The 10,801-nt window shown below is 43.2% G+C and overlaps 1 protein-coding gene across 1 annotated transcript in view; it reads left to right on the forward strand.

Annotated features, from left to right (window-relative positions):
- The window catches only part of KIAA0319 (KIAA0319 ortholog), a 71,711-nt gene extending 61,529 nt beyond the window's left edge, over window positions 1–10,182 (forward strand). Inside the window, exons 18-21 of the mRNA XM_077810564.1 lie at window positions 690–812; window positions 4,695–4,785; window positions 7,227–7,318; window positions 8,509–10,182. Of these exons, the coding sequence (XP_077666690.1) occupies window positions 690–812; window positions 4,695–4,785; window positions 7,227–7,318; window positions 8,509–8,687 (485 nt within the window). The 3' untranslated portion in view covers window positions 8,688–10,182. The remainder of the gene's footprint in view (window positions 1–689; window positions 813–4,694; window positions 4,786–7,226; window positions 7,319–8,508) is intronic.
- Window positions 10,183–10,801: the final 619 nt, after the last annotated feature.

Genomic DNA, 10,801 nt, shown 5'->3' on the forward strand with positions numbered 1-10,801 from the left:
TTTTTGGAAAGTAATTTATTTTGACTGTTCTACATTTTGATAAAATGCACACAACCCACTACCACTTGGTGCATTTACAATGATTAAAACTTAAGTATGTGAATGCTGTACCCTAAGGAGTTTTGATGCTACATTTATTTCAGGTATTTGTATGATGATCATTATGGTGGTATCTGGGAACATTAATATTTCTCAAGTACTCCGGTATTCTGGAGAATATACACCATAGAAATACCAAGAAATAAAACATAAACAAATAAAACTGAACTCCTTGACTCAGGTCGATCTCCAGGTCTAGTGTCAGTAAATTAACTTTGGCTCGCTGGCTGGCTATTCAGTTGGATAATATATTTTCATCTTTCCGATCTCGTCCACCAGGCTGTGCCTTTAAAGTAAATCTTCCTAACTCACCCCACAAATGACTGGAAGATTAGGAACCAGCAGTGGTTCAGTTTATTAATAAAAGCAACGGTTTGGGATACATATGTCTACCAATGATTCATGGAAACACATCAGTGTAATTTCCACTGTTCGATTTGTAAGTGACCTTTTCATTTGTCAGTCTCTGCACTGGAGTTGTGGGCCAGGAAATGCACCATGCACCACTCCCACGTTAGTGCCTCAACAGAGTGTGCATTACAAGTTGCCCTTTTACACTGTAATTATCTTCACCTTTATTTTATTCTTAGTCTGCCTTTTAAAATGCTCTGGACATGGTCACTGTGACCCCATCACAAAGCGTTGTATTTGCTATCAACTGTGGATGGAGAACTTGATACAGCGTTACCTAAATGATGGAGAGAGTAATTGTGGTGAGTTTTGATGGTATTGTGTGGTATGTTCCAAGAATGATTTCCCTTTCCTATGTGAAGCAGTTCTGTAAACATATCTATGAATATTATGCATGCTGAAAGTCAGTTAACAATACACACAACTGTTCTTCCAGAACCAACCAACCAACCAAGGAAATGCAGTCATATGACATGAGAGAAGCAAGTGTGTATGGGCTTCATCCTGCACGTTGCCAAGCACTCTAGCCCAGTGGCTCTCAACCTTTCCGGTCTATTGTACCCCTTTTAGGAGTTGATTTGTCTTGCTTACCCCCAACCCCAAGTTTCACCTCACTTAAAAACTTCTTGCATATAAAATCAGATACAAAAATATAGAAGTGTCACAGCACACTATTACTGAAAACTTGCTCACTTTCTCTTTGCCATATAATTATAAAATAAATCAATTGGAATATAAATATTGTACTTACATTTCAGTGTATAGTATATAGAGCAGTATAAACAAGTCATTGTATGAAATTTCAGGTTGTACTGACTTCGCGAGTGCTTTTTATGTAGCCTGTTGTAAAACTAGGCAAATATCTAGACCTCTGCGAACCCCCAGGGATACAGATACCCCTGCTAGAGAACCACTGCTCTAGCCTGATCCATCAAAACACTTAGGGTCCTGCTTAACTTGAAGCACACGAACAATCTCATTGACATCAGTAGGACTTCTCATGTGCTTAACTGAAAGCATGTGCCTAATTGCCAGATGGGACCAGAGTGCTCAGCACCTTGCAGGATTGACCTTGATGTAACCACTTTTTTAAAGGGGAAATTATTTTTATGTAACAGGCTAAGCCTAGAAAAAAAAGACAGAGGTAAAGCTAGTATAAACCTTTGTTACCTGGTAAAACTGTTGCTAATGTAAATCGGAGAAAGGAGACCAAATTTTCTGGAATTATTTTCCCTCTTGACTGTTTACTAACATTTTTTTTTTTCCCCAAAAAGTTTGTCAGAGTTCCATTTTGTAACGTGCTGAACACCTCACTACCACTAACTGCAGTCAGAGTTGAGGGCACTCAGCAACTTGCAGGACATCTCACAGGCCTGACACCTCCATGTGTGTGCTGTGACCCCATTACTGGCATTAGCAGTTACATGCACAGAAGGAAGGAAGAATACGCCTCACAGTTGGAGTTGTATTGCTTGTGGAAATGGAGAAAATTAGGAAATGAAGAATGAAAGAAAATTAGGGGACTCTCTGGCTGTCCAGCCCCGCAATATTATCCTGTGGAAGATGTGCATGAGAGTTTAAAGTGATTGAGAATCTTCTAAGTCAGGGTCCTCAATGCAGTGCCTGCGGGTGTCATGGTGCCCACCGGGACATTTTTGTGTGCCTGCAGGACACCGTGCTGCCGAAATGCCGCTGCCGAGTGCGGGCGCCGGAGAACCACCCGCCGAAATGCTGCCGAGACGCATTGCCGTTTCTCAGCGGCATTTCGGCGGCGACGCTTCTTGCCGCTGCCGCTTCTCGACAGCATTTCGGTGGCGGGGTGTCCGGCGCCCCCCACAGTCTTCTGGGAGTAGCAATATGCTATTCCCACAGAAAGGTTGGGCACCACTGTTCTAAGTAATACTAGACGTTGTCATTTTAAAACATTTTTTTTCAAATTTTGCATAAGGGTTTTAGGAGAAAAGTATAAAAATAGCTAAACGTTACTTCTGACACTTTGAAATTATTTTGGGCCAGATGGATGTTTCCGTAGATAACCCTTGTACTGAACCTGCTGTTGCTTGGGAGTTTTTGATTTTTTGCTCAGGTTAAGAGGAACAACACAGAGATAACACCTCACCGGTTTCTTGCGGATGTGTTTTGTGCATCATGTTTTAATACGGTGGCCTAGATAGTTGTAGCAGTATCTACAAAATGCGTGTGTCTTATACGAAACAGCCTTGTCAGTTTTAAAAACTTGGCTTTTTTATTTGACCACTTTCACCATTTTCTTAATTGTCTTTATCTCACCTGTATTACAGTTACTTCTGGAAAATACAGTTTAATTGTCACTGGTTTACGTTTTATTGTTTGACAGGACTATCACTTCTCTGTTAGGCATACCCACGGCATACCCCTTTGACATCCTATTTGAAATCTCCTCTACTGTACTTAGTTTTCATAGCCTTAATTTAATTAAAATTTTCTAGTAGCATCAGTTTAGCCAAAATACAATTCTATTCTTTGCATGGGACAGAGTCTCCTTCTTTTATGTTGAGAAATACATTACTCCTCAAGTAGTCTGATTGATTGATTAATTTCTATAAGATCACTCGAGGAATAAGATACTACTCCCCATGAGCAAAGGTATCAGAATCTGGACCCATGTGTTTGTACATAGGGTTGCCAACTGTCTAATCACAAAAACCCAAACACTCTTGCACTGCCGTTTGCCCTGCCCCTTCTCTGAGGCCCTGCCCACTCCATCCCCCCCTCACTCACTTTCACTGGTCTAGGGCAGAGGTTTGGGGTGTGGGCTCTGAGCTGGGGCCGAGGGATTCGGAGTGTGGGAGGGGGGCTGAGCCTGGGGCAGGGGGTTGGGGTGCAGGAGGGGATGTGGGGTGCAAGCTCTGGGAGGGAGTTTGGGTCCTGGAGGGGGCTTAGGGCTGGGATGGGGGTTGGGCTGCAGGAGGGGGTGAGGGGTGCAAGCTCAGGGAGGGAGTTTGGGTATAGGAGGAAGGTTTGGGCAGGGCATTGGGGAGCAGGAGGGGGTGCGGGGTGCAGGCTCTGGGAGGGAGTTTGGATGGGGAGGGGGCTCCGGTTTGGGGTGCAGGAGGGGGTGCGGAGTGCAGGCTCCGATCAGAAGGTGCTTACCTCTGGCGGCTCCCAGTCAGCGGTGTAGTGGGGGCTAAGGCAGGCTCCCTGCCTTCCTTGGCCCCGCACAGCTCCCGGAAGTGGCCACCATGTCCAGCCCCTGTATGTGTGGGGGGAGAGGACAGGGGGTTCTACATGCTGCCTGTGCTGCACACGCCGCCCCCGCAGCTCCCATTGGCAGTAGTTCCCAGCCAATGGGAGCTGCAGAGTTGGCGCTCGGGGTGCGGGCAGCGAGTGGAGACCCCCTGCCCTCCTCAGGGGCTGCAGGGACATGCCTGTCACTTCTGGGAGCGGTGCAGGGCCAGGGCAGGCAGGAAGCCTGCCTTAGCCCCACTGCGCTGCTGGACTTTTAGCACCTAAAATCTCCTGGTTTGGCTTCACTAGCCTCTGGGAGATAGGCCCTGATTCTGGAAGACTCCCTGCAAAATTGGGAGGGTTAGCAACCCTATTTGTACATCGTCAATCAGAAATCCAAATAAATAAAATTAGCACAAAAATTTCCCCACAAAAATAGCACTGATCCTTAGTGCTACTTGAGTTCCAATAATAATAAATACCCTAGAGAGTGACTGTAAAGATGGGATCCTGGGGTTTCATATTTGTTTTGTCTCCCTGATCCCATATGCTATTTTCTCAGTTCTTCATATGAAGGAATTCTTTTTCTAACAGCACACTATCATCAATCATGTGCCCTATCAGAGCTGTCTGAACTGAAGGTGCATAAAGGTACACACCTCACTTGGGTGAAATGCCCAAGCTGGAAAGAACCCAGTTTGACTTTCAGATCTCAGGCTGAATTTGCTGGGCTGGCAGGAGAAAAAATATATTTTACTTACAAATTGTGACTATTTGATCTGGAAGCCTACATCTCAGCAATGATAAATAGGGACCCTGGTGATGTCATTTTTACAGATTCCCTTTTAAGAGAACAACTCTCAAGTTCCAGTCAATCTTAATGAAAAATGAAGTCACACTTCACCTCATGGGATCAGTTATTGAGACAGTTTCATTCATGATACCTTTGCATATCACTCTCTTGTTTTATTTTCTAGAATGGAGCATACTCTACGTGACGGTATCCACTTTCATTTTGGTTGTGCTCATGGTAAGCTTGGCATGGCTCTGCATCTGCTGCTGCAAGAGGTATGTGTGTTATATCGTTTTCACTGCAGTATGTGTTTATCATGGTCACTGCACCCTGTCCAACCCATGTAGTCAGCTTCTCAGCATTAAACCACACTGCTCTTCTCAAACACACTACTGTCCTCTGTAGAGATTTCTTTCTGTCTTTTGGGTTAGATACTTATCCCATTGAGAAGTAGGACCTGTCCTTTGCCTGATGTGCTCCTTGACACACTTTAAAAATAGTTATAAAAAGAGACCATTGCTGGAACCACCCACCACCTCTCCACCTAATAATTAATGTATATCCTAGCCCAGTGGCTGAAAACATATTTAACATCATTACAATTTTCCCACTAGAATCTTCTCAGTCTCTCACACCAAGATAAAGCCATATGTCCTGGAGGTCACGTAACTACGGCTGTTTTGGACCGGGAGGAGGGAAGAAAACTCTAAAGCAGAGGGTACCTCATGGAGAATGGCCATAGCTTGGCAGGTTGGGTCTGGCTTAGGTCCAGGGAAACTAGTCTATACGAAGTATGCTAACGCTGTCTATCCCAGGAGTTTCTCCCCACTTCCAGCTCTTTTTTTTGTCTGGCTTGTTAATATGCTTTTTCTGATCTCATTATCAGTCTCAGGTGTGGCTACACTAGAGAGACCACACTGATTTAGCTACATCAGCATCACTATGCCAGCATAATCCCATAGTGTAAAGCAGCCTACTCGGATGGAATGGATTGTTTTCCCATTCGTATAGGAACTGCAGTAGCTATGAATGAGAGTAGTTATGGACAAAGAAGCATTCTTCTGTCGACATACCTGCATCTGCCCTGGGGGTTAGGTTAGCATAGCTATGGTGGTCCAGGGTGTGATATTTTGGTTTTTTTCTCGCCCCTCACCGACATAGCTATGTCAACCTAACTTTTAAGCATAAATCACGTCAGCAAGACAATCAGTAATTCTCTCCCAAGTAACATATTTGTGTATTTGGTCCTTGCTGGTGCGAGTCATTGGTTTGAATGTTTTGTTGCTTATCAAACCGCCCAGTAGAGAGACAGTTTGTTTTGATGAAACAAAAAATGAATTGTCTGGGTGTTTAGTCTTCCCCACAATGATATTTTGGTGAGACTTACCAAATATTATATTTTTTGAAAAGCTGTCCCCCTTGGACTGCTTTCTCTGACAGTGTGTGTGTGGGGCGGGGGGCTGGCGTTGGACCTCCCAGCCTGGCATGTGGCCGGGACTGGTGGAACTCCTGCATAGAACTGGGGCTCAGCTGGCTCTGTGACTCTGTCCTCACTTACCCTCTGCAGAGTCTGAGGCATCTGACTGGTCCTAAAATCGACATGGAGAGAAGGGGCAGGGACTGAGGAGTGGGGCGCGGGGACAGAGGTAGGAGATATCCTTGGCCCCATGGAGTTTATAAGAAAATGATGGCATGGCTTCCAGGGACTGGATTGTTTTTTAGATACCTTTATCGACATCTCAGATTAAATCAACCTGTCTGGAGGGTGCAGAGTCCAAGTTATTTTTATTACTGTTTATTTATTTAGATTGCAGTAGTGCCCACCACATGCTTATCAAACAGGGGAGATTGGTCCCTGCCCTGAAGAGCTTATAGTATAAAAAAGATAGACAGCAGAAAGGTGTGGGAAAAGGATACAGCATACAAGCAATGTGATCAGTGATAGTAATGCACTTACTGTTAGCTATGTCCCTGATTGTACACGCTAAAATCCCCTCCCCATTCCTCTTTCTACCATTCAACCCCCTCAGCTTCCCCCAGGCAGCAGTTCTCCACTTCCCTTCTAATGTTCTTACTCTTCTCTCTGACATTCAGCCCCTTCCCTCCATGTAAACAAGCAAGTAACTTCGAGGATAAATAGCTTACATAAATTCATAGGGGATGTAGTTTCTGTAGGCATTGTGGGAGAAGTGAATCTTGAGGAAGGATTTAAATGAGGAGACAGTTGTCTTTGCAGACCAAAGCAGTAGGGGGATTCCATGCCTAAGGGGAAATCTCCATTTTGATTGGTTATGGTTAGCGATGGGCCCAAACCAAACTTGGTGAAAATCCAGATCTGAAATCTTCTCTCTGTAAGGGCTAAACCAAAATGCTGGGTTTGGACACACCCCTAAGCTTTGGGAAAGTTTTGTCCTGAAGCCAAACTGTGTGCCTGAGGCCCATATCTAGGTAATATAGAAGTCTGTTCCCTAGTTAAGCAGGCCCAATTTTGCCCACTTTCTGCATATGAAAGAAAGACTTGTATTCAGTGGTGCAGATTCTGCTCCCATTTACATCAGTATAAATCAGGAATGACTCTTGGAATCAGTGGAGTTATATCTGCATAGAATTGGTGTGAGGAAAATTGGCCTCTCTGGGTGTCCCTGTTCAGTGTATGTGTGTGAATTTATTTACTGTGCATGAGAACTTGATTTACTGGTGGTAACTTTCCTTTTAGCAGAAAGAGGACAAAGATACGAAAGAAAACCAAATACACTATCCTAGATAACATAGATGACCAGGAGAGGATGGAGCTAAGCCCCAAATATGGTAAGATTTATTTTTTAATTGGGACCCTTTTTAGCAGTGGATCATTAAATTCCTATGTTTGTCTTAGTTTTTGTTAAAGTTGTTTACTACTTCTCATAACTCAAGAACTAGGGGTCACCAAATGAAATTAATAGACAGCAGGTTTAAAACAAAAGGAAGTATTTCTTCACACAATGCACAGTCAACCTGTGGAACTCCTTGCCAGAGGATGTTGTGACCAAGACCATAACAGCGTTCAAAAAGAACTAGATAAATTCATGGAGGATAGGTCCATCAATGGCTATTAGCCAGGATGGACAGGAATGGTGTCCCTAGCCTCTGTTTGCCAGAAGCTGGGAATGAGCGATGGGATGGATCACTTGATGATTGCCTGTTCTGTTCATTCCCTCTGGGGCACTTGGCATTGGCCACTGTCAGAAGACAGGATACTGCACTGGATGGACCTTTAGTCTGACCCTGTAGGGCCATTCTTATGTTCTTAATTTGATGGCAGTTACAAAGTTCTCTTCCATACATATTTTCTTCATTTTAAAGGAAAACATGTAAACAACATTTTTTTTTTACGTTACAAAGTTAAAACTGCTTTCCTAACTAATACATAGCAATGTTGCATGTCCCAGATATGTCCCATTTAACTTCAGTGGGCTTTGGAGCATGCCCCTAGTTAACAGCTTCCTTTCACAATGAAAGGACTTTAATTTTGATTTCCCTCAGCCTAATGGGGAGAAACTTTAAGTGCAGCGGAGGAAAACCTCCTGAACAATAGACATCCTAAAAAGTAATACATTCACCCAGAAGCACAGACTTTTCATGATCAATCTTAGAGCTGTATGTGTGGATAGATTTAATGGATTGGTTCAAGCTGTTAGAAAGGACTGTGTTGCGTGATGAGATGCTTTCAATGAATTGTGAACAACTGTAGCAAAATAGAGGCAGAACAAGGCACAAGGCGCCAGCTGCTCAGGTAGTATCAATAGGTGAATCTCCATTGCGGTCACTGGAGTATCTGGCCCCCGATATTTAGTGTTTCTTTGTCTAATCTTTAATATGGATGGTGGTCTGAGTAGTTACTCTTAGAGGTAGTGCAGCACAGCATCACTGACTTTGCATGACACGACACAGGGGAGAGGTTACTAAATTTAAAAGTAAAACTTTCTGGAGACTCTTTTTACTGCTTGATTTACTTTCAGGTATAAAACACAGAAGTACAGAACACAATTCCAGTCTGATGGTTTCAGAGTCTGAGTTTGACAGCGACCAGGACACTATCTTCAGCAGAGAAAAGGTCGAAAGAGAGAATCCTAAGAACATCATGAATGGTTCTGTCAAAAATGGAGTTTCCTTCAGCTATAGCTCAAAAGACAGATAATTGAATGAGTGTAAAATGAAAGGACGTGCTGATCTGACACCCCAAGAAAGTGTTGATCCACCTTTTGTTTTTCAGAATCAGAAGCTTCCTAAAATTTATCCTAACAGCAGATGAAGTAAAATTCCAGTACAGCGGAGGGGGGATTAAACAAACAACTAACTCTTGTCATTGGTGTCAGAAGCACATTTAATTCCTCGTTTGCTCTTTGCTGAACATTTGTGCATAAATGTCAGCAGACATTTTTCCTATAGTAGACCAATGAATCACTGCTATGACCCCAGCCAGGAGTGTTCTGTTACTAACAAAGGTGACTGTCTGAGGCTATATACAGGCTGTGTCTTTACTCTGTTTGCGTCACTCGGAGGAGCACTGTTTTATGTTATGTTATGTAGCTAATGTAAAACAGTAAAAGCCAACATTCAGAGTTTCTAGCTGCAAAGAGCAAAGTTAGGCTACAAGCTCCATCTTCATATACAGTTTTTAAGTTGGATACAGAAAGGGGAGGTCCATAGCTAGCATTTTTAATACATAGTATTTACCTCTAAGCTCTGCTTTATGACTGTGGTTTTTAGGGTAGCATGCCTAAGGTGAAAATGCCTCTGTTTTTAAGGGACATTTGCTATCTAGCAGTTTCACTTAATCAGCTGCAAGCTAATGTGATACGTTTGTATCCTGTACAAAGCACATACCCCGTATATTTACATCAAAAAAATGACAGCAGTGGAGGAATCCTGCCTTTTATTCTCTTCCGTTATGGTGACTGAGGCATGTATTTCTGTTCCCTGTGGGGCCTGAAGACCCAAGTGAGGGGGTATGTAATAAAGAGGAGAGAGGGGCCGGGAGGACTTAGCATCTGTATGCCTCCTGCTATGTGTTGAGCACCCTAAACTTCCTTTGGCTTAAATTGGAGTTTAAGATGCTCAGGACCTTGTAAGATTGGACCCTTAATGCATTTAAATGGAGATGGACACTAGAATATGTCAGCCAGGGAGGTTTGTAATAGAGTTAGAATGTGTCAAGGCTGTTACTGAGCAAAGGCTTTTAACAAAGAGCCATATAGGAAGCAGGAGCTTTGATCGCACAGTAAGGGTTAGTTAGGGCTGACTGAAACTTTTGCTTGAATATTAGAGGGTTTTTTTGTTTACTCTTTGCTAGGGGGTTGGCTGTCTTGGGTCAGGAAGAAGGGCAAGACTGTCTGGGTTTTAGCTCACTGTTGTTCATAATTATTGTTCAGCACCCAGGTATAATTCAGGGGTGCCAAATTAGAAGCACCCCATCACATCCTTGAGATTAGTGTAAGGAGAACCCAGGTGATATGTGGACTTCATTTGTTCATGGCTACGGTGGTGAGGGATACAGACCAGTCAGCTTAACTTCAGTATCCGGGAAATTCATTGAGCAAATAATTAAGCAATCAGTTTGTGAAGACCTAGAAGATAATAAGGTGGTAAGTAATAGTATGGATTTGTCAAGAACAAGTCATGTCAAACCAACTCAGTAGCTTTCTTTGACAGGGTAACAAGCCTTGTGGATTGGGCAAACAGTAGATGTGGTATGTCTTGACTCTAGTAAGGCTTTTGATACTGTCTCGCATGACCTTCTCATAAATAAGCTAGGGAAATACAACCTAGATGGAGCTACTATAAGGTGGGTGCAGAACTGGTTGGAAAATCGTTCCCAGAGAATAATTATCAGTGGTTCGGTCACAGTAAAGCTGGAAGGGCATAACGAGTGTGGTCCCACAGGTGTCAGTTCAGGGTCCAGTTTGGTTCAATATCTTCATCAGTGATTTAGATAATGGCATAGAGAGTATACTTATAAAGTTTGCGGGCGATTATCAAGCTGGGAGGGGTTGTAAGTACTTTGAAGGATAGGATTAAAATTCAAAATGATCTGGACAAACTGGAGAAATGGTCTGAAGCAAATAGGATGAAATTCAATAAGGACAAATGCAAAGTACTCCACTTAGGAAGGAACAATCAGTTGAACACATGCAAAATGGGAAATGACTACCTAGGAAGGAGTACTGCGGAAAGGAGTCTGGGGGTCAGAGTGGATCACAAGCTAAACAGGAGTCAACAACAGTGTAACGTTGTTGCAAAAAAATCAAATAT

This window comes from Eretmochelys imbricata, chromosome 2, assembly GCF_965152235.1.
Source record: "Eretmochelys imbricata isolate rEreImb1 chromosome 2, rEreImb1.hap1, whole genome shotgun sequence".
Lineage (NCBI taxonomy): Eukaryota > Metazoa > Chordata > Testudines > Cheloniidae > Eretmochelys > Eretmochelys imbricata.